Source organism: Eptatretus burgeri, chromosome 15 (genome assembly GCF_056783735.1).
Source record: "Eptatretus burgeri isolate ZD-2024b chromosome 15, Ebu_testis_v1, whole genome shotgun sequence".
In the NCBI taxonomy this organism is placed as follows: Eukaryota; Metazoa; Chordata; class Myxini; order Myxiniformes; family Myxinidae; genus Eptatretus; species Eptatretus burgeri.
This window is the reverse complement of record NC_140975.1, coordinates 19,766,108-19,790,860: the sequence shown is the minus strand read 5'-3', so window position 1 is coordinate 19,790,860 and position 24,753 is coordinate 19,766,108. Positions and strand designations below refer to the sequence as shown.

Genomic DNA, 24,753 nt, shown 5'->3' with positions numbered 1-24,753 from the left:
TTTCCCCCTTGAAGAAATGAACATTTACTAGACAACTTATCACCACTGAATTGCTACTTATTACATCGAGATCCTGGTAAACTCGAACAGCATGGCATACCTAATTAAACATCCTAATTACCCTTTGAATGCATACCCCCCCCCTCAAACGTAACAATATATATATATATATATATATATATATATATATATATATATATATATATATATATATATATATATATATATATATATATATACATACATACATACATACATACATGGAGTTGGACAGATTGGGGATAGACAAAGAAGGATGACAAGAATGGCTAAGAAGAGGTCAGCTCAATTGGGAAAGAGATTGAATCATTATAAATGCCCAAAACCAAGGATAAGAGACGAATGGCTTTAAAAAATGGTGGGACTGAGACAATTGGACAAGTATTGGTTCTGCAAAGTATAAATAGATGTACGAGCCACCTTCTTTCGGGATGTAAAAAAACTCAGGTCAGAACAGTTGTACACTCAAAGGCACAATTAGGTATGAAGAGTAATCCACTGGCACATCTGCAAAAAATTCAATATCTAAGTTCCAGAAAACTCATGGAGCCATGAACCAAAAGCAATAATTGAAAAGGACATAATGCTCACGTACGACCTGATGATCCCATCAAGCGTGAACATAGAAAATGAAGCACTGCGACCGGACATAGTACTCAGATACAAAAAAGGAAAAGAAGGCATTGCTATGAATTTTCAGTACCTAGTGATTTTGGTCCAAATAACGTGGAAATCAAGAAAATGACCAAATATCAAGACCTCAAGAATGAAGTGAAAAGATCATGGAAGCTGAAGTGCCAAAATTGTACTGGTGATAATTGGAACAACGGGGATGATGAAGAAGAACCTCACAAAGATCCTACAAACCATCCCTGAGAACGTTACCATAAACAAACTACAGTTTGAGGCTGTCAAGGGCTCCGTGATGATCCTGAAAAGAGCCCTTGGAACAAAACTCTGAGAACAACACAACTTCACAACACAGGCCATGAATCACAATCCTTCACCGAAACGAAGTGGATACTGTTACGGCTGTTGAAATTCGCAGACCATCATAAAGGGCCTTAGATCAGTTACGACGATAAGTAATTGTGTAGTTAGATTTCCCCACCGTTGTTTAGAGGGAATTTCCGTGTTCACAGGGCGGTGATCCTTTGACTTAGCCGTTTTTCTTTTCTCTATCATTATTTTGGACCAGTCATCCCACAACAACCAAATCGCCACCACCAACATCATTCCCAAACAACTACAACTCAAACACCACCACCTTCGCCTCTTTACCTCCACAACTCCACCCCGCAAACATCGCTTCACTGCCATTCTCAATCGACGCCCGCCAGCAACCAAATCACCACCACCAACACCCTTCCCAAACCACAACAGCAAACTCCCACCACCTTCGCCTTTCGACCAAACGTCGTGCCATGGAATGTGAATGGGTTCCTTTCGCCTCGAAAATCGGATCACGAATGATTCACGCCCACTTTTCTTCCATCCAATGGCTGAGCATCAGGTGGTGTAGCCCCACTTCCGAACCCGCTGTGATCCACAAATTTGCATATCCACTCCTCCCCCGGCCTATATAAGCACGAGCTGAACGCAGCTCGCGGCAGAGTGTGGCAGTAGCAGTGTGTGGCGGCAGAGGAGCGTCGGCAGTCAAGTCGGGCCTGGAGAGCGGCAGTCAAGTCGAGTGCAGTATTGGCAGAGTGTGGCAGTAGCAGTGTGTGTCGGCAGAGCAGTGAGTCGGCAGTCAAGTCGGGTCTGGAGAGCGGCAGTCAAGTCGGGTCTGGAGAGTGGCATTCTGAAGTCGGTGGAGTACCGGACAGAGCTCCAAGAGGCAGACTGTGGCAGTGTCGGTGCGGCAGAGTCGGGAGACGGAGCTCGAAGCAGATGGGAAAGGCAGACGGGAGCCGATCGACGGAGAGAGCTCACCGGCCACCCCAGGGGCACGAAGCCAGGCGCAGCTACGCTGACATCGCGGCTTGCCCGCCATCGCGCCATGAGGGTGCGGGTAAGACCCTTCGGTCTCGTGGACCTGGCCGCTCATCCAGGTTCCACGCACATTTGGTCCACGAACCTGTCTGCCACCCTTGCCTTTGAGGATGGCTTTTTCCTTTGCTTTTGTGTAAATGCATGTGGTGGCGCCGTCTTATAAGTAGAATTGTCTGAGTGTCTAAGTGTGAAATAAAGACTTTATTCGGTTGTAACACTGCCTTTGTTTGCTTTCACTGTATACGTGCCTGAATTAATGTATGGCTGTAAAATACGTGCTTGTCTGAGTGTGCAATAAATGTGCTTGTTGAACTGTTCCCCATTTCATTGCGTCCTTTCCCTTGTTTGAAAGTTCCATCTTGCATCACGGAAGGAATTGGTAGAGGGGTGTAAGCACCCGGTAAATAATCACGTCTGACGGGGCTGGCAATAACACCGCTCGGTTATCACTGAAGCACGGAACGGACCGCTTAATTGGTTCGTGTCCTAGGCCGGCCAGCGGCGAGGTACGATCGCCCGGTTAACTACCCGTGCAGGTACTTCGGTAGGTCGAGTTTGGCGAACAACCCTATCCTGCGCGGGTGGCCGATTGGCACGATTGTGGTGGGGTCGAAAGACCCACCCGTGACTAGCTCCTAGCGGTAGTTCCAAGGAGGGTCACGACTGACTTGTCCATTCCGGTGGGCGACGCGGTCGTGATTTGAGTTACGTGACCGTTCGCACGCCGGGCGGACCGAAATTCGTAACAATACATCCAGTTCTGGAAGGACTCCATTCCACCTTCCAAAACCCAAATTATGAAGATGATGATGATCACACACACACACACACACACACACACACACACACACACACACACACACACACACACACACACACACACACACACACACACACACACACACACACACACACACACACACACACACACACACACACACACTTACTGGGAACATTAAATGCATCAATTTAAACAACCAGCCCCTGATGTCGATCACGGTAAGGTGTAGTACACCACGACCCACGTGGCAAGGTACTGGATGCATATCAGACATTCTGAACATTGACGATCATGGGTCCCACGGGGCTGGCGTGGCTCGCTTCAGGCGACACGAATTTCTCCACCACAGTGCCACAGAGCCGGGCAGGACACGCCCATGCTGAACCGGCCGCACCTCTGACTGAGCAGCAGCAGCAGCAGCAGCAGCAGCAGCAGCAGCAGCAGCAACAACAACATTGGTGCAACTGAGGGTGGCCATGCCCTTCTTCTCGGTGGACAATCTTCCCTTCCTGGGCGAGGTCGGCCGGTTAATCGGCGGCGAGGTGATTCGCGCCGCAGCGCCATTCTTCGCGGGCCAGCAGCCTTCACGCTCGTTCCGGAGCAGCGCGCTCAGTAAACGAGCCCCGGCCTCTCTTCTCGCCGCGGCTCGACGTCCAGGCTTCGACCAACTTCGTGCACAGTGCGCGGCTAATGGGACGCTCTTCGAAGACCCAGATTTTCCCGCCGATGACAGCTCCTTGGGAAAGACTCTTCGTGCCGAGAGGCTGCACTGGAAACGTCCCCATGTGAGATATACCATTCCCCCTTCGCTCACGATGGGCCTCCCTACCTGCACACCTATCGTGAGATCAGTCCATGATTAACACTGCACTCTCCCAGGTGTAGCTCGGACTCGGCGCTTTTGTTAACTTATCCTGCACTTATAGACTGTTGTTTACTGCATGCTAATTTAATCCTACTACCGTACTACCGATAGACTACGGTCCGACCGAGATTAACTTGATTGTAAACATATTCGACTTGGTGCAGTGCCAGACCCGGCCTATCACGAGCAGTGGGATCAAAAAAGGTAAACTCCATTCAACCTGCTTGTAGGTATGCGCTCTACCGAGTCTGTTCGAGTCCTTCAGTATTATATCATAATTGTTTCACAAAAAAAATATGAAAATGGGGCTGGCAGGATGGCCGACGGGTGTGCACACTCTCCTCTAAGCTGTCTAATCCTGGGTTCGAATCCTCACCTGCCTATAAACTGCCATCCTGGTGTTTCACAAGTGGAGTGGTTCATCAATGTGTGTACTGTCCCCTTGGATAGACGTTAACGGCCAGACTTCGTTGTTGGACGTTAAAGATCCCACGGTGTCCTTTGTGAAGAGTAGGCGAGCTATCGCCGGCACAATGTTCAAATTACAAATTCCTGCTCTAACCAGCAAGATGGCACACAGGGAAGCCGACATTGGTAGGCATCAGCGGCAGATCCGTGCTCCCGTCAATGATGCAACCAGCAGCCACCGGCTACACACGAAATGAATGAATGAATACCAAAATGTTTCTATTTTATTGTGAATTTATTCATTCATTCATTTATTTGCTTGCTTTTGCTTTTGCTTTGAGTGGTTGATGTAAATTTTAACGTCTGCCACCGAAGGTGGATTGTTGTTATGTATTCACCCCTGTTCGTTTGTTCGTGTGTCTGTGAGCAGGATATCTCAAGAAGGTATTGACGGATTCAGACGAGACTTGGTGGACAGGTTGGGTGTGTCATGTGTGACAAGGATGAATTAATTAGATTTTGGTGAAGACACGGATCCGGATCCAGATGCAGTCCTCAAATTATTTAAGTAATTCTTCATCATTGAGAGATTTAGGGCCAAAAACAAGAAATGGCACAATATTTCAAAACATATCGGACGGGTTATGAGAAAAACGGAGTTGAGTTGGTGACTAAAACAAGCCGATTATATTTTCGTTATGGTCCGGAAGCAGATCCAGCCTACCAAGTGGGCTACATAACATAAACTGTTCAGCCCGGTGGAGGTATGCACTCTACAGAGACATGACAGAAGTAAATAGACACAAATTTATTCATTTCATCTGTATAAAGCAAGTTTTACTCAGTGATTTGTGCTAATATTCCACTATTTGCAGAAACGAGTTCCTGGGTGTTGTACGACGATTGACTATGCCTCGAACCCAGGGAGCACACGACCTTTGCAATTTTCAAAGAGGATGAATTGTTGGCCAATCCGAAGGTGGAGTCAGCCAGCGTCAGATAGCTCAGAAACTTGGCATTCCGCTTTCTACGATTAATCTGGTGATTGTGCAATTCACCAGCGAAGGCAAGGAATCCACAGCTTCCTGTTCTGGTCGACCTGGGCCCAGAAAGGTGTCTTCTTTCTGTCAAGCGGTCCATTGAGAAAACTCCCCGTTGCAAGGCAGCAGATGTTGCAGAGGAGGTCCAAGTAAGCTCGAGAACTGCCGTGCGGTACCTTCATCAACTGGGTTGCCATGGGAGAGCAGCCCGGAGAAAACCTCTTCTTCGACCAGCCAGCATTCAAAGGAGAAAAGTGGGCTGACGAGATGGCCAACAGACCCTTGGAGTTTTGGCAAACTGTAATTTTTTCAGATGAGTCACATTTTCTGAGAGTGGATGCGTATGGGTCTGGAGACTTCCCAGTCAAGAGTTTTCTTTGAACCAATTGCAGACAACTGTCAAACATGGTGGTTTTTCAATGATGGTGTGAGGAGCAATCTGTAGCGCTGGTCGGTCAGAACTTGTGGATTGTGTTGGCAACATCAACTCTACGATACACATTTCTATCCTTGAGGATGGACTTCTCCCTGTCTTCTCCACTGGACAGATGGTAAAAAAACAACACTGTTCATGGAAGATGGAGCTCCATGCCCACACTGCAAATAACACCAAAAAATAGCAGGACAGAAATGGGATCAAGTGACTTCCATGGCCAAATCATTGTCCTGACATGAATCCCATTGAACACCTCTGGGCCATGTTGGATCGAGCTGTGAGGAAGAAGTCAAGGAAACCAACATCATGGGCAGAATTCCTAAACCTTTTGCGTGAAGCCTGGACAGAAATCCCACAAGAGAAAATTTCGGAACTCGTCAGTTCTATGTCTGAAAGAGTAAAAGCGTTGAAATCTGCAAATGGCAAGTCTACCAAATACTCGTGTATGTATTAAAATGGATCAAATGTTCTTCAAATGTTAAATTAATAAATTCTTTAACAATCATGGTGTCTATTTACTTCTGTCATGTCTCTGTACCGAGTGCCATTCTCCTTGATGTCTACGGCCACTGGAGATGACCAGAGTTAGGCAATTGGATTTTGAGAGGACCCATTAGGTTCCAAGTTGTTATTGTAGGGGTAGGCACATCCCCACATTGGGCTACACTGCAGGTGAGCCAGATAAGGCCACGCCACCTCATCCTGGAAACACAGCATGTACCTTGATCTCCTCCCAGGAGATAGGTTAGTCAATGGAGTTGTGGCCCTTGAGGCATAGCTTAGTTTAGAGGGTTCAGAGGGGCAGGAGATAAGAATTAGGTAGAGGGATTAGCTGGATAGAATAGGTTAGGGCCAAAACTGGCCATCTTACCTGCTGCTACAGCATGTTCCTGCCATAACCATTGCCATCTGCCAGCTTTCAGCATCTGCCAGCCACTCACCTGTCTCGCCATGCCACCTATCTGTCTCACCATGCCATGCCACCCACACCTGAAATACGCATTGTATCAGTAGGGGTAAGGGGTAATTATTTTATGATTGTTGGTTGCTTCTTTTTGTATTCACACCCCATGTCCCTTCAATTACACTTTGAAACCACTAGGTTTCGCTCAGGGTGACGGAGCACGAAGCACTCGCTCAGGGTGACGGAGCACGAAGCACTCGCTCAGAGTGACGGAGCACGAAGCACTCGCTCAGGGTGACGGAGCACGAAGCACTCGCTCAGGGTGACGGAGCACGAAGCACTCGCTCAGGGTGACGGAGCACGAAGCACTCGCTCAGGGTGACGGAGCACGAAGCACTCGCTCAGGGTGACGGAGCACGAAGCACTCGCTCAGGGTGACGGAGCACGAAGCACTCGCTCAGGGTGACGGAGCACGAAGCACTCGCTCAGGGTGACGGAGCACGAAGCACTCGCTCAGGGTGACGGAGCACGAAGCACTCGCTCAGGGTGACGGAGCACGAAGCACTCGCTCAGGGTGACGGAGCACGAAGCACTCGCTCAGGGTGACGGAGCACGAAGCACTCGCTCAGGGTGACGGAGCACGAAGCACTCGCTCAGGGTGACGGAGCACGAAGCACTCGCTCAGGGTGACGGAGCACGAAGCACTCGCTCAGGGTGATGTAGCACAAACCACTCGCTCTGAATGACGTAGCGTGGCAAAAGCATCTGCAGTGAGTGAACGATTCACTCAGAATGACGAAGCACGGTATCGTTATCGACAATGGGTGCTCGGCAAGTGGCTTAAGCACTCATGCAAGCACTCCAATTGAATGGTTGTTAAGGAACAGTTGGTCAGGCTGTCGTTGCATACCATATAGGATCCCTTTAACTTTAAAGCGTTGTTCATGGCGCACACACAGCAGTTAATGAAAGAAAAATAATTTGTTCAAATCATGACTTTATCCACAAAAGAGTTGCAGATTAATGCAGAACAACTCTGGAGACATCGCAAAGTTCAATCGCCCGTGAAATAAACATTGCAGAAAATCCGCCATGTTGTGTGCTCGTTTGTACACGCGTCACGTGGTACATCCGTTCGTGGTCCCCGCAAACATTAAAACTTTATTTTAAAACGTCCGTTTTTCACCAGATTTGCTTTGATTCCATGTAGAGCACTTCGTGAAACCTCCGAAAATATAGACACAGATCTGGCACATGCTATGGATAATCAGTCCCTCTGGGGGACAGGGTGTGAGGTCAAGCAGTGAATGCATTAAATCATAGAGCTCAATGAAGCTGGTTGATTTTGGCACTTTCCTAAAAAAAATTTGCTCACTCAATATAATTCTCCAAACAGTAGAAAAAGATAATTTTAATGCTTTGGGAATTTCACATTTTCCTGTGTATCTATGGAGGAGCGAACATAGCCTTTGCTTGCTTAAAGTAAATAAGTATATTGGCTTAGTTATACGACTCGTTATTTCTTTAAATTATCAGATTTCACTCCAGATTTCGACACTTATTTAGTCCAGACCATATCCGATCCTCAAAACCGAAATATAACAAAGCTGTTAAATATCTTCAAAAGGGGTGTTTTAATTAACCCAAACATCCAATTTTAACGCTTGCATTTCCTTGGAGTTTTCTTCGTATGCATGCAAAGTGTCAGGCTGCGAGGTTTCATAGTTTTGGAGTTATGTCAGAGGAACACTGACACACACACACACACACACACACACACACACACACACACACACACACACACACACACACACACACACACACACACACACACACACACACACACACACACACACTGTCACACTGACATTTTATTAGTATCGATATGCATGTCTCATCTTTTGCACTCGTCCCCCTCACCCTACCACCACATAATGATACTTGCTGAATCAACTTCTCATTAGGTGATCAATGTTTATAAATCGATTGTTGAATAGAATGGTGCAGAGGTATCATACTTGCCTGTAAACTGTCTAGTCTGGGTTTGATTCTCAACTACTTGATTATATATTATTGGATTGGTGTTTTGTAGGCAGGGAATTGCGTTAAGCAGGTGTCATCCTTTGGATGAACTTGAAGCTGGGGCTGCCAGCATTGATTACACTGAACAACAAAATTTTTTTACTGGAGATGTGTAAAGTGATTTAGACTAATTTGGGTACGCTGATTTCAAAAATCATAACCGTTTTGCTGTATCACGTCAGGATTTTCAGTTACAGAAATATTCCCATTGCCTAGAAGTCAGGATTTCAATGAAATTTACAAAAATTCATTTATTCATTTATTTCATCATGAATGCTTCAAAATTATAGAAATTACAGAAAAACTCCACTAGAATGTAATTAAAAATGCTTTAGGCATTTGGCTTTGCGTTTGTGCTGCTCTGTGTCAGTTTCACGATGCAGGAACCAGCAGAAATCGCCCATCATGTTCGGGTTGTGCCGCCCTTGGTAACGCGTCTCCATGAGTGAAATCTCTTGGTGGAATCGCTCGCCGTGCTCGTCCGAGACTGCTCCCAAGTTGTCAGGGAAGAAGTTCAGGTGCTGGTGTAGGAAATGGATTTTCAGGGACATCCTGGAGCCAAGTTTCCTGAAGGACTCCAGCAGCTGCTGCACTATTTCTTCATAGTTGTCCGCGTGCTCGTTCCCCAAGAAGTTGTCCGTCACAGCTTTGAAGCTCCTCCACGCTGCCAGCTCTTTGGGGTTTAGAGTTGTCGGAAAAGTTTCGTCCTTCATAATCTGTCGGATTTGCGGTCCAACAAAGACACCAGCTTTGATCTTGGCCTCCGACAAGGTGTTGCCAAACTTTTCCTTGAGGTATAAAAACCCACGCCCATTCAGATCCATTGCCCATACAAAACTTTTCAACAAGCCGAGCTTTATGTGGAGTGGTGGAAGGAAAACCTTGGCTGGGTCGACAAGGGCGACATGCTTCACGTTGTGTCGACCAGGTACATGCTCTTTTCGCTCTTCCCAATCTTTCTTCGTCCAGTGATTCTTGTCGTCTCTGCTATCCCAGAGACAAAGGAAGCACATGTATTTCGTGTAGCCTGACTGCAGCCCTAACAACAGCGCCACCACTTTCAAGTCTCCGCAGATGTGCCAGTTGAAGTCATTGTACTTGATGGAATCAAGCAGCTGCCGCATAGTCTCATAGGTCTCTGTCATGCCGAACGCGTGAGCCAGTGGGACTGATGGTTTCTCGTTGCCATTGTGGAGCAAAACAGCCTTCAAGCTGTTCTTCCCCGAGTCGATGAAGAGGCGCCAGTCTGCAGGATCGTGATCACACCCAAGTTCTTTCAACAGACCGTTGATGTCACTGCAGAATGTCATCGTGTCTTCCATCTCAAAGAACTCAGCCATGTCTCTGTGACGTGCTCTGAACAAGGATATCTTGGTGTTAGGTTCAAGTAGATTCCACTGCTGCAGCCTTGATCCAAGCAGCTCTGCCTTCGCCTTTGACAGCGAGAGATCTCTTACAAGATCATTTAAGTCTCCCTGGTTCAGAAGGTGTGATTCTTGAGTGTCGGGTTCAAAAGGTTCATCATCACCATCCTCTTCACCATGGCTTACAGCTATGTTCTGATCAGCTGGAGGTGTTGGAACAGGGTTCTCGTCATCATGAGGCACAGGTTTACGAGCAGAGACGCAGTCAGCGTACTTGATGTGACCTTTATTCTTCTTGTTGAAGCCGGCGATGCTTGTGCAGCAGAAATAACAATCATCATGATGATTCTGCGGCTCACGCCATATCATGGGCACCGCAAATGGCATGCTCGCGCGCTTGCCCACCAACCACTGAGTCAAGGTTGTGTGACAGCTTGTGCAGCAGATGTGTGGTGCCCAGCTCTGTTCTTGGTCCCCCACCTTACACCCGAAGTAGTGAAAGTAGGCGGCCTTCATTTTCACTGCTGTAGATATACTTCGCTGTTGATCTTTTTTGGTATACCGACCACAGACATAACAGAAGTTGTCAGGATGATTGGTACAGGAACGCCTACTCATCTTTATCTGAAAGAAAGAAATATAACACAAGTTAACAACAATTGTACGAAATAGACATGTTAAAGACATATGTAAATTTCATTGAAATCCTGACTTCTAGGCAATGGGAATATTTCTGTTCCTGAAAATCCTGACGTGATACAGCAAAACGGTTATGATTTTTGAAATCAGCGTATCCAAATTAGTCTTAATCACTTTACACATCTCCAGTAAAAAAAAAATTTTGAAATTTGTTGTTCAGTGTTACCAGTGGATGTTAAAGATCCCACAGTGTCTTTCTATGAAGAGTCGACGAGTTATCATCGGCACCTTGAACAACTTTAAAATTCATCTCCTGTTGTCCAGTAGTACTGAGTTAATGCCACAGCCATGCCTCAGTAATGATGTACACTCTAATAATTATCATTCCACTGGTTACATTTTTTTTTTCCAAGTAAACGTTTTTCTTCTTCTGTGATTTGAAAAGTCATTGTTTCTCTGACTTCAACCCCACATTTCTTTCTAGGAAATCTGCCGTAATCCCCGCTTCATTATTGATGGCGCCACACGAACAGACATCAAACAGGGTGCACTTGGTAAGTTTGTCACTCATTCCTGAGAGTAAACTTCAAGATTCCTCACTCATTCCTGAGTCGACCTGTGTCATAAAACTAACTGAAGTGTGTGTAAGCACTCTTACAACTTTGTAAGAAATGTTTTTGAGACAAACCTGGTGCCTCGTCATGTCTCATGCACTATGTGACAGGTACAACAAATAACTCCTTGATTTATCACAGATTTCTTTCAACTTGGAAAACATTTTGCTTCACTGTTAAGTCTGCTTGAGATCCGAGGGTCCTGAGTTTGAGCCCCTGTCTCTCTCCGTTGAATTAACACCAGGTGGGGTTGACTCAGCCTGTCATCCTTCCGAGGCCGGTGAAATGAGTACCAGTGTACTGGTAACAGGGGCACTGCATTAGCGGCACAGCCGCACCCCCAGAAAATGATCTGCACACAAAATGAATGAATGACCAGTCTTTTATCTCTTTCATTGAAATTTTTTTTAGCCACGTCTCGCGTAGCGAACGCTGGCTCTAATAGAGCTCCTCGTTCTTCTTATTCTTCTTGTTCTTCTTGTTGTTCTTCTTCTTATTATTGTTACAAAACCTTAAGGACTCGGCTCTTTTCTATACAGGATCGGAATCTCCTTTAATACTAAACACCTGTACACATCCTCGCATTGATGGTTCCTTTTAAGAGCGTCTATCATGAACTTTTAAATATATTCAGAAATTTTCTTTAAAGTTTCGAAAAGTTCACGTTACTATTTAAAGATTATTCCATTTAATGTGTTGTAATTTCGTAAATGCACTATTTTCTCGTCATGAATGAGGAGCCTCCATGACGGGTCTTGCTATTGGCTCCATCAAGGCACGTGACGAAATATCGGAAGTTATTGTTATTGTTATTGTGATGAAAATGCTGATGTTTCGACTTTCTGTAATGAATTTTTAGCCGCGTCGCGTTGCGAACGCTGGCTCTAAGAGAGCTCCGCATTGTTCTTGTTCTTCTTCTTGTTCTGCTGGTGAAGACAAAACCTTTAGTACGCAGCTCTTGGACACATTTGTCCTTGCTTTTTTAAAATCTTTGATCGTTTTAAGAAAAAAATTAAAGCACTTGCCGAACTGTATTTCAGTAACAGTTGTAAAGTTGAAATTTACAGTTTATGAGTCAATCGAAAGTTGAACACTAAAGGTATATTCAGGGATTCCTCAATTTACGCTCAAGACAAGTTTCTAAAAACCTAAATGTAAAACGAAAAAAAATGTAAATAGAAAACGATTTTACCATCGACATAATGTTATAAATTGAAGATGTGTTCCTGGACGGAAATTTTCAATGCTAACCTAACTCCAATCTAAGTAAAGACTAAATGTTTAAATACAGTTCCTGTAAATAAACACTAAAGACATAATAACTAAATAAATCAATAAAGAACGTAAATAAATGTTTAAATGAATAAATTCTGGGCAGTTTTAAGTAAATGCGTACGCTAATCACCAATATCTGCGGTTGGCAGCGAATGTCCTGGCCTGGGAGGTGCGGGAGGAGGCGGAGCGGTTTCTGGGACGATGAGGCATTCGACTTTATTTCGGTAGCGTTACGAATAATTTTCCTCCCATTCAAGGGAGGAAGGCTGATTATGTGGGCTTTGTCGACCAAACACCCCACACACTTGAATTGCTTCACCTCATCCAATTTAATGTCCAAACTAAGAGCTTTACGAGCCTTCTCCATGGGAGTTTCAGATGGAGAACTTGAGGGTTGTTTACCACTCATGATGAAGGAGTATGGGAAAGTTTGGCACAAAATGCTCTCAATGAAGGTCAGACGATACGTCTCACATGCACAGTACAGACTTTGCTTGACTGAGCGTGAGAGAAGTCATGTACTGTATGCTGTAGCCCTGCTTCTGTCGTGTTACTGCGCAAAATGTAAAAAAAAAAAATTAGCAGGAAAAAAACTTGAACTCGAAAATTACATGGTGTAAATATAAAATTGATCCGTATTAATTAACCTCTGCCATCGAAGATGGATGGAGGTTACTGTTTTCACCCCTTTCTGTTTGTTTGTTTGTGAACAGTATTACAGAAAAACTCCTCGACGGATTTCGACGAAACTTGGTGGGGGGGGGGGGTTAGGTCTGGTCCAAGGATCATGCCATTAGATTTTGGACTTGGTCCAAAATCCAATATGGCCGCTATGGCGGCGAATTTGAAAAAAATATTTGAATTTTTTTTTTTGCATTTCTACATGTTTTAAGTGATTTCCAACCCCACCCCCCCCAAAAAAAAATTGTTAGAGAAAATAAATTTTTTTGCAACTTTTTTTTCCAACAAAATTTCGATTTCTTTTTTTTGCATTTCTACATGTTTTAAGTGATTTCCACCCCCCACCCAAAAAAAAAATTGTTAGAGAAAAAAAAAATTTTGCCATTTTTTTTTCAACAAAATTTCGATTTTTTTTTTTGCATTTCTGCATGTTATAAGTGATTTCCAACAAAAAAAATGCCAAAATTATAATTGCGGCTGATTTTGGAACTTCAGGTGGATATACCCACGTACAATCAATTTCTGTCTCAAGGAATCTCGTTATGACGAATGAATTGAGTATGTAAAAGTTAAAAGGGAAAGTTGCAAACTATAACTCTGTGAGCACTGTTGATGTCAAATTGAATGAATAGGATATCAGGTTCACTTGAGTGACCTAGCAGTATTGGCGGTGGAGGTTTTGCACTCTACCGAGTGCTCCCCCTCTAGTTGTCTAAGGTGTTCAGTCAAAAAACGTAAATAGAATGAGTGTAAATTGAGGACGAAGTGCATAATATATTCCTTGAATAATTGCTGAAATAAGTTCCAACCATTTTTATCACAAATTTTTGAAATTATTCCTTCACTAAAGTTCTGGTCATCCCATTGAATTTGTTTTGCAATGCTGCTGAGTAAATAATGGTGGTAATGTACAAAAAAAAAGTTTTTAATAATCTACACTCAAGGAAAAGCTAAACTGACAGGATCAAGGGGGTAACAAGGAGACAAATATATCGCACATTCGTAGCAAAAAAGAAAAGGTGGTGGGGGAGGCGGTCATCAGCAAAAGTAGAGCGTATGGGAGAAAGGTACTATGAGGTACTTCTTTGGGGAGGTTGACCTGAGAAATGTTTACCTCCTGGTACAGCTGAGTGGTTAAGCAGTCCCACTGACCACGATATTGATTGGCACTGTCACATGATCTGCAAATAATTATGGGTAAGGCTGTTGAAGAAGGCAATAAGTTTTTTTGGATTATACTTTACTTGCTGAAGTACCCAGCATTGCCTGAGGAAATTCAATGATATATATCTTCCTCTTCTTCTTCTTCTTCTTTCGGCTGCTCCTGTTCGGGGTCGCCACAGCGGATCATCCGTATGATCCGCATAGTGATTTGGCACAGGTTTTACGCCGGATGCCCTTCCTGACGCCACCCTGGTCGCCTCTTACAACACAGGGATATGGTACACCTATTTTAACCGGGGTATACACCGGCCCAGTACACTGGTACTCATTTCGCCGACCTCGGAAGGATGACAGGCTGAGTCAACCCCCTGGTTTATTAATTCAGTGGCCCAACGGGGCTTGAACTCAGGACCTTTTGGATCCCAAGCCGCTGCCCTAACCACTGCGCCAACACCAGGCTCACATATATATACATATACATATACATATACATATACATATACATATACATATACATATACATATACATATACATATACATATACATATACATATACATATACATATACATATACATATACAGACATACATACATACATACATACATATACATATAAATATATATAAATATTGAAATATTTCCTGGATGACAAATTGGGGAATGTTGGCCTTATGGATTTGTATGAATTGCCAATATTGGCCATTACAAAATGCACTTGGACTTGTATCGAAATTCTTCACTTTCTTCGGGTGCCTGCCTTGGGGACTGCTTGTCTTGTATGTTGAACCTCAACCCGAGCCTGTGTCTGCTCTTGAGTCTCAAGTGACCTGTAGACTGCCATTCTGCATCTGATTTGTTTCTGCTCATCAGTGGTCTTTTTTTGGTTGCATTTGCAGTATTTATAATGCAAGTAAGGTAGGTTAAGATATTTCTGAGCAAAAGTGTTCCCTTGGGATTTCCAGAAGTGTTCCAGTGGGAATCTTCCCATGCTGATCTCTGTGATGTGGTTGATTGAAGTTTAAAAGCCACAGACAGATAGTACAGAGACAGAGGATTAGAGGTAGTGGAGAAACGTACCAAAGGAATACACAGTTTCCGTTATTAGCTTGTATGCAATATATGATCTCAACATATGATCTTCACAATAGGCCTACATGTTAATCGATCGTGGCAGTGTGTAAGCAACATACTCACTCTAAGCCTGAACATGGAGGTGTTATAATAAACCTGTGTAAACCAATCTTTTAAATAACAAGCACACATGTAAACACTATAATAATTAAATTTGTTTTGTTGACAACAAATCACGATTAAGGCTTGAAGGTCAATTATCTGGTTTTATCTGGGGTCAAAGTATTTTTTATCCAAACATAGCCCTCGACCTTCCTCCGGATGAAAGAGGAGGCCATGCAAAGTTTGTTCACACTGGTTTCTGCAGAGTCCGAATGCATAAATTAACAAACATACAAACTAGCAAACTTTCTTCTTTATATATTAGATAATCGATTTAAAAAGTGATGTGTCAATAAAAATGCAGGCTTTTAACAATTGCAACAAGGTTGGTGGATGTCGAGTTACATCAAAGTAATGCTGGGTATGTAAATGCTTTTAGAACATTGAAGAAATGTTCAGATAGTCACTCAACATATCAAATCTCAGTGGAAAAGCAGCTTACTGTATAAATATAATGAAACAAAAATACATTCTCCAGCCCCAAAGGCAATCACCTCAGCAGTCAACCCTCTTATTGTATACAATTATAAGCACATCATCTGACCATAAATAAAATCGTCTTTTCTCCGCTTGCACATGTAACTAGATATCTGTGATCGCCAAGGGTAGGCCTCCCCCAGCACATCCTGAGAAATCACCCACGACTTACCCTTCGTCCGCGATCCAATGATTGCTATATTTTTTTTTTCAGGCTACCATATGACTTAAACATTCCATTGAATATCCCATTGAAGGAGGCTTAAACACTTCATACTCATGTGCAAGGGTATCCATTTGTCCCTTTTGTCCATGTGCAAGGCTACACTGCAAATGGCATGAAAGTCTACATTAGAGAAGAATAGGGTAGCCCTAAGTTGCAGGATACACCTTTAGGACACAAAATGGTACAAAGGTTGGCTTCCAAAGTTGAGCTTTATTTGAAGTGCTGAGACTCTATTTAGCATGTACAGCATGCAACTGAAGGTTCAGCAGGCTGGAAAATAATAGATCATCCACAGAGATTACAGGGAAAGCCTGGTGTTGGCGCAGTGGTTAGGGCAGCGGCTTGGGATCCAAGAGGTCCTGAGTTCAAGCCCCGTTGGGCCACTGAATTAATACACCAGGGGGTTGACTCAGCCTGTCATCCTTCCGAGGTCGGCGAAATGAGTACCAGTGTACTGGGCCGGTGTATACCCCGGTTAAAATAGGTGTACCATATCCCTGTGTCGTAAGAGGCGACCAGGGTTGCGTCAGGAAGGGCATCCGGCGTAAAACATGTGCCAAATCACTATGCGGATCATACGGATGATCCGCTGTGGCGACCCCTAACGGGAGCAGCCGAAAGAAGAAGAAGAAGGAGAGATTACAGGGAGTTTGTTTTTTTTCCTCCGTTTTCCGAGAGCTCCAGGCATGTTGCCCTGTTTTATTTGAGCTACAAGACCTTTTGATCTTTGGAATAGTGTTTTCCACATTATTTGCATTCTCCAGCATGTTCATTCGAACTCCTCAGTCTTCAAATGTCCCTGTCTTCGCTCGTTTACTTCCTTTTTTTTTGTTTGCAGAGGCAAGGCTCGCAGAAGAGCTAGAGCACTGAACGGATCAGGATGCAACAGAACAAAATGAACAGAGGGAGAGAAAAAGAGAGAGAGAGCGAGAGAGAGAGTGAGTGAGAGAGAGAGAGAGAGAGAGAGAGAGAGAGAGAGAGAGAGAGAGAGAGAGAGAGAGAGAGAGAGAGAGAGAGAGAGAGAGAGAGAGAGAGAGAGAGAGAGAGAGAGAGAGAGAGAGAGAGAGAGAGAGAGAGAGAGAGAGAGAGAGAGAGAGAGAGAGAGAGAGAGAGAGAGAGAGAGAGAGAGAGAGAGAGAGAGAGAGAGAGAGAGAGAGAGAGAGAGAGAGAGAGAGAGAGAGAGAGAGAGAGAGAGAGAGAGAGAGAGAGAGAGAGAGAAAGAGAGCACCCCAGAGAACTAACAGCGGAGTTGAAGGACACAATAGAGGGAGAGTTGGACAAACAATGTGTGGGTGGGGAAGATGACGGGGCGGGGGGGGAGGATGCATGGGGGTGGAAAAGATGGATACAGAAGGAAACTCTTTGGAAGAAAATAATGAGAAATTTGTGAGGAGGGAAGAAAATAATGAGAAATTTGTGAGGGGGGCTTGTTGTTTGAGGGGATATCGAGGATAAAAAGATCATGGTTTTGGATTGGGGATGATCTGAGATGGTGGTCAAAAGCTGTCTTGAAGACCTGGAGGGAAGAATGAGATAGAAGATAATGTAGAAGTTGGTTCCAGAGCTGCGAAAAAAAGAGGAACAAATGAATGGAGGTGAGCAGTGATCCTGGATTTATCTAGTTTCACCAGAATGGGGTTGATGGTTGATCTTGTGCACCCTGCGGAAACCTGTGAGGAGGGGGGTACAAATCATGGAATGAGCAGAGGGTGCAAGACCAGAAAGGAGGCGGTAGAAGACAGAGACCACAAACCTGTCTGCGATGGCAAAGTGATAGACCCATAGACTCAGCTTCAGTACAGGAAATTCCAATGATCTTTGAAGGTCTTGGTTTCCACGGCATCAAGCTGACCAAGTTGTGAGGCAGTGCAGTCAGGCCAGACGGCATAGCAGTATTCCATCAAGTTGCGGATGAAGGCCTTCTTGGTGGAATGAAGTTCAGGTGTCCCAATGAAGGACTTTGTACGACGGAGGATGTCCAGTCGGCAGCTGGCTTTGGAGGCCAACTTTGAAATGTGATCTCGCCAAGAAAGACTGTGGCTGATAGTGAGATCCAGGAGTTTGAAAAGCCAAACTTCCTCAAGAGGATTTTTAAGAAGGTAGATAGGAGGGTTTGCCAGATGATCCTTTCGGAGAGAGATGGTGAGAGTGTGAGATTTGACAGGATTGAGAGACATACACCAAGTGTTTGGCCAGTTTGTGATTTTTTGTCAAGGTCTGAAGAGAGAGAAGAGGCTGCAGCCTGCCTGTCTCAGTGATGAGGGATGTCATGGCAGAGGGTGGAGTCATCAGCAAATAGATGAAGGGGAGTTAGAGAGATCATTCAGGAATAGGACTGGACCCAGATCACTGCCTTGGGGGCACTCCAGCCTTGACAGGGAAAGGGGATGAAAGGATTCCATTGAGAGCCACTTGTTGGCTACGACAGTAGAGGAAGTTAGTAAGCCATGTGTGGTGCTCTCCTTGGATGCCATAGGTAGACAGTTTGGAGAGTAAGGCAGGATAGCAGACTGTATCGAAAGCACGAGATATGTCCAGAGAGACAGCCCTGATCTCATGACTGACATTCACTGCCTCCATCCATTGTTGGGTGAGTAGAAACAGCATGTCCAAGGTGGAATGACCTGGTCTGAATCCAAATTGTGATCTGAGATGATGCAAAAGATAGAGTCCAGGAATAGTTGGGTACGAGAGGGAAGGTTTTTGAGGAGGGGGACAGGTTTGAGCACTGCCTTTAACTTAATAATCACAAGCAACTGCTTCCAATTTAATGGGTCCTTTCAAGTAGTACTTGCATTGATCCTGTCGCTTCGCTGACGATACTTCAACAACATAACTTGTACATGTTTGTATCGCAGTACTGTTTATTGACAGTCAATATTTGAATTTTTTTATTCCAGAAACATTTTATTTACTCCTAACAACCCAGCATTGACTTTTGCAGTACGCAGTTATTCGCCAAAATCCAATATTATGAATTAGTTTTATGTTCCAGGGGATCAGACGTTACGTTATTCTTTTCTTTTGTTTTTTCCAAGTTGCCAAATGCATCAAGTTCGTTCTCATGTATGCTTTGTAATGGTGAACAAAAGTGACAATCAGGAAAAAAATGTGTTGTTTATACATCTCACGGCATTATGTTATTATTATTATTATTACGATAACAATATTATTAAGAAAGGCAGACTAATTAGTTTCAGCTTGTTAGCAGTTGTCAGAAGTGGTTTCTGAAATAATACACTATAAAATATTTATTTTTTGGTGTCAGGTTTGTCAACTACACCTTCCAATCTTTTGCTAGGATAACTCTGAGAACCATTTTCTAACCCATTACAGTACTTATTACATTGGGTTCCATCAGAGGGGTTGGGGTACGGTATTTGGTGTAACTTGCATAATATTTAAACCACTGCTCTGGATAGCATGTTAACCTCTCATCTCATTACATTAATTTTCTAACTTTCAATAATCAAAACGGTAATAATTTTGCAAACCCGATTTCCAGGTGACTGCTGGTTATTGGCAGCCATTGCCTCACTCACACTCAATCCAAAGCTGTTGCAAAAGGTGGTGCATCCTGGCCAGAATTTTGACCAGGGCTATGCTGGAATCTTCCATTTTCAGGTACTGTTCCAGGATGCTTTATACTACCATGCGTTAGGACCGTGTTCAAACGCTTACTAAAATTACCCCAGGCGATCGAACATCTTCCTGACCACCCTGTTGTCTGTATATCAGTCTACCAACCTCTGTTAAACTTTTCCATGAGTCTTCACATCTTAATTTTTTTTTTAAATAGTCGTTTCCTATCTCTTTTTCTTTCCTCATTTTTATTAATCACCTCGTTGCATCCACCTGTTGTCCCACTGCTTTACTGTCAGTGTGTTGCCCACTTCACTCTTGCAGTGACTTCACCTTTTCTATATTTCAACAACAGGTTAAAGGTAGTGCATGTTTAAAGGTAGTTAATGCCTCATTTAAACTTTGACACCAACTTCTGATGTCTGACAGCTCTCCTTCCTGTTCGTTTATTTTTCTGGTCCTCGTGTGCCATAGTTCTGGTATTTTGGTGAATGGGTTGATGTCATCATTGATGACCGGCTGCCTGTTCGTGGAAACGATCTAGTGTTTGTTCACTCTGCTGATCGCAATGAGTTCTGGAGTGCCCTCCTGGAGAAGGCCTATGCCAAGTGGGTTGTCTTCATAGCCTACATTTCATTCAAACACGATTCATTATTTTACTGCGCAACATTGATATTCAAACTTTTGCAAATACCGAACAATTTAATTAGCTTGTGATCTTCAAGCAAGCAAATCAGTAGATCTTCAAGAGAAAGCTTCAGCGACAGTGCATTTGTCATTGATTCTTCAGGTTGAATAGCACGTATGAGGCTCTGAAGGGTGGCAGTATTGCAGAAGCCATGGAGGACTTCACAGGTGGTGTTTTTGAATGTTTTGACCTTGATAAGCCACCAAAGGGCTTGTACCACATTTTGAAAAGTGGTCTCCAGAAGAACTCCATGATGGGCTGTTCGATTGATGTGAGTTATATTTTGATCTGTGCTATGTTTTTATTTCGATTTTTTGGATCATTTGCGAATCGATTGAGGGATGCCCATTGCCCAGTGATCTTTGTTTTATTTCAAATGGTTCACTACGCATTTCTAGTTCATGACAAAGATCATCGGTTTAGGCCGACTGGTTCTTTTGGTTTCTGGAATTGAATCTCGTCTCCCCCCCCCAAACTTATTGCTCAAGTGCTTTCAACTTGAATCAGGATGTTCATCATGCATGATCTTTTCCATCACCTTTGCTAAAATGGTCTACTTAACAGCCATTTTGAGCATGTCATTTTCTTGAATGGTTTGAGGGACCTTCTCTTTGCAGATCACCAATGCTCAAGATTCGGAGGCACGCACATCTACTGGTTTGGTGAAAGGCCATGCATACTCGATCACTGGCATCGATACGGTCAGTGCTGCCACTTATTTTGTTTATCCCTTAGGCCTTTGAAGGACATGGGCATAAGAAAGGTTTATAGTTGGTTCATTCAGACATCACTTTTGGTAGGAGGTCTGTTGTTACTTCTTGAGTTTCAAACTCTCCCATAAATTATTTGACTTTAGGCTTGGCCTGTTTGACATTCTCATCTCGGTACCCAATTCATGCTGGGATCCCTAGTTCAAATTCCATGTACTATTGTTATGAATCTGGAAGCCATTGCACACAGACAGACAGCGGTCCCCATAGCTCAGTTATTTCGATAAGTATGTGTACAGTTAGAATCCCTCCTTATCTCTAATGGGAATTTCGTGTGTGTGCTACGAGTTATTTTTTCGTTAGGTTTTTACGACAACAACTACAACAACAACTACTACTACTACAATGGCAACAACAATGCCACCATCCCTCACTGACCCAGTCACCATTGCCCACGTGTTTTTGGCTGAGGGCGTGGGCGGAGCCTCCGTCGTTTCGGATCGAGGCTCCGTCCCAAGCAAGGACATGGACCGTTTCCTCCAGCCAATGAGCGAAGGGCGAGCATGACATGCACGCCCCAGCCAATCGGGAGGTGACCACGAGTCGTCCGACAACCCCTCGTCCAATCAGGAGGCGAGTGGGAGAAGAAGAGATGCCTCCCACCTAAGAAGGGTAGAATGGTTATCTGGACCAGTGTTGGAGAGACAAGAGTGCGTTCTGCAGAATCGTGGTGATTGCGGTCTGCGGTCTTGGTGGCGAGTGCGGCTTGGTCTGGGTCGTGGGTTTGAGTCCCACCATAGTGGTTTGCGTTGGAGCGCTGGAGCTAGGATCCCCGTTCCCGTCACGGACTCCGAGCTCCACAAGTGCGGGTCTGGTGGAACCGCACGAGGCGGGGAGGTACCCGAATAAGCCCCTGCCCTCAGCTCGCCTTCCCTCCGTGCTGAAAGGCCGAAATAAAGACCAGATGGGGTCCAGTTCGTGTGTGTGTGTGTGTGTGTGTGTGTGTGTGTGTGTGTGTGTGCGTGCGTGCGTGCGTGCGCGCGCGCGTGTGCATGTGTGTGTGTGTGGCGCCAGTCTGATAAGTAGACTTGTTAAGTGCATTGTACATTGCCTGCCTTTTATTCGTGATAACTCTGCTCTGTCTCCCCTCCCCGATTATTGTTATAAATAAACCCCTGTTAAATGTTCCAGTTTGTTTCTGTCCTTTCTTTGATTGACCCAGCATGGTTCGGACTTGAGAATTAGTGAGGCCGTTTGGGCCGGTGAGTTGTCATTGGGACTGGCGCGGCTCTGGTAACTCCACTCGGTTACGCCGGATACGAGTCGGTACCTGTGACTCGGTCCGGACAGAGTCGGCCGACGGTGTGGTTTCCCCCGTAGCAAGACGGCGTGAGTACTTAGGTAAATTGGAATCGACAAGTGGACCCTTCCTCACGCCGTCAAAATATTGGCGACCACAGTCCTTTAAGTGACCCATCGGCTCCGGAGTTATCCGGGGTGACGACCTAGAAATTCCGGGTGTTCGGTGGGAGACGACTCTACTGCTCCACCTAGTGGTCGTTTATCGCCACCGACTCCCGGCCCACAACTCTATATTGATTTATTCATTGTCTACTGTTGTTTTTTAAAATGTAAAAGTGCACTTATGTTTCCAAAGGTTCTAATCCTTTTTATGACAAGTGTACAAAATCATTTGTGAGCTTTAGAACATTATGTTAAAGAAACAGACTAAAATGTCCTGTGCCCAAAGGGTAATTGGTTATCTTTCTACAAGCCTTCATCTGAAATTAGGAAATGTGTTGAAACCAACAAGAAACACTTGAAGGACACTCGGAGCGCATACCACCGCCATGCTGATTAGGTTAGGATTTGTATCCCACTGATAGGCCGGATCTGGATTCGGACCTGAACTAAAATTTAATCAGCTTGTTCTTATTACCTACCCAACTCATCTACCTCGTTTTGTTGTAATCCAGCCACAACTTTTTGAAATATCATACTATATATCGCTTTTGGCACCATCTCTCAATGGTGAAGAATCACTTGATTAATTGAATAATTATTTTGTCCGGATTCGGATTCAGATCTTCACCAAAACCGAACCAATTGGTCCTTATAACACACCTAAGCTATCCACCAAGTTTCGTCCGAATCCGGAATAATTTAAAAATCGCAAAAGTGTAGGTTATGATGGTATTCACAATTTCCTTGTTAAAAACATTCTCCCTGACGTATCTGTTCCATTAACACACGTCTTCAATCTATCACATTTTTCTGGAGTCGTACCAGATAAGATGAAAAAGGCTGAAGTCGTCTCCATTTTCAAAAAGGGTGACCCTTATGAGCTTTCTAATTATTGCCCAATATCCCTTCTGACCAAATTTTCTAAGATACTTAAAACAATTATGTACACGACTAATTAAATTCCGAGACGAATCTGATATTGTACGTGAAATGCAATTTGGTTTCCAGGAGAAACGTAAGACAACACATGCTTTATACACATTTATTTTAAAGATAGCAAATGCCATCAACAATAATTCACACACAATCGGCATCTTCCTGGACTTCTCCAAGGCCTTTGATACAATAGGTCATGAAATTATTTTGCAAAAATTATGATATTACGGAATTTGGGAGAAAGCCTTGGAATGGCTCAGAAATTACTTAACAAATATGAAAGAATTTGTTGCTCTCAATAATTGTCAATCTAGTTTAAAAGTAGTTTCGCGTGGAGTATTACAGGGTTCAATTTTAGGACCGCTACAATTTATAATTTACATTAATGATTCTTACTGATCATCCAAAGTTTTGTCTTTTATAGTTTGCTGATGATTTTAATCTATTTTTCTCTCATTCTGATCCCTAGCTTCGAAGCAAGACTATAAACCTTGAGCTATGCCATGTATCAGATTGGATAAGGGCAAATAGACTTTTATTGAATCTGGATAAAACAAATTTCATGCTTCTTAGCAATACGCTCTCTGTGCTCTCCTAACCTATTAGCATAAATGAACAAAGATTGCGGAAGGGAGAATGCACAAAATTAATTCCTTGGCATGTTCATTGATGGCCACTTGTCATGGAGAACACATGTAAATGAGTTGTGTGAAAGAGTATCAAGTAATGTTGGTATCATCAATACATTAAAGAATTTCTTTCCCAAATCCTTACTTCTAATATTATATTCCACTCTTATTTTGTCTTAGTTAAATTGTGGTTTAATTGCCTGGGGGAATTCCTCCTAATTGTTTATGAATAACATCTTATTATTGGAAAGAAAAAAAAGTCATGAGAATTGTCTACAATAGAGGTTATGGGGCACATACTAATCTTTTATTTTATGAAAACAAAATTCTTGAGATAAAGGAACTGCATTTATATAACCTTGGATCCGACTGTATATGTATCACTTAGAGAGAAATTGTTTACCGAATGCACTTTCACATTTATTTGCAAAAAAAAAAAACCCCGTGAACTTAATAAATATCCTCCAAGAATATTGAATAAGTTTCACATTCCATTCACAAGAACAACCTTTTCAAAAAATGC

The 24,753-nt window shown here is 43.7% G+C and overlaps 1 protein-coding gene across 1 annotated transcript in view; it reads left to right on the top strand.

Annotated features, from left to right (window-relative positions):
- The first annotated feature begins 3,201 nt into the window (after positions 1-3,201).
- LOC147011684 (calpain-9-like) overlaps positions 3,202-24,753 on the top strand; it is a 74,799-nt gene continuing 53,247 nt past the window's right edge. The window contains exons 1-6 of the mRNA XM_085857176.1: positions 3,202-3,597; positions 11,035-11,104; positions 19,727-19,845; positions 20,278-20,411; positions 20,594-20,762; positions 21,109-21,192. Coding sequence (XP_085713302.1) covers positions 3,289-3,597; positions 11,035-11,104; positions 19,727-19,845; positions 20,278-20,411; positions 20,594-20,762; positions 21,109-21,192 — 885 coding nt within the window. The 5' untranslated portion in view covers positions 3,202-3,288. The remainder of the gene's footprint in view (positions 3,598-11,034; positions 11,105-19,726; positions 19,846-20,277; positions 20,412-20,593; positions 20,763-21,108; positions 21,193-24,753) is intronic.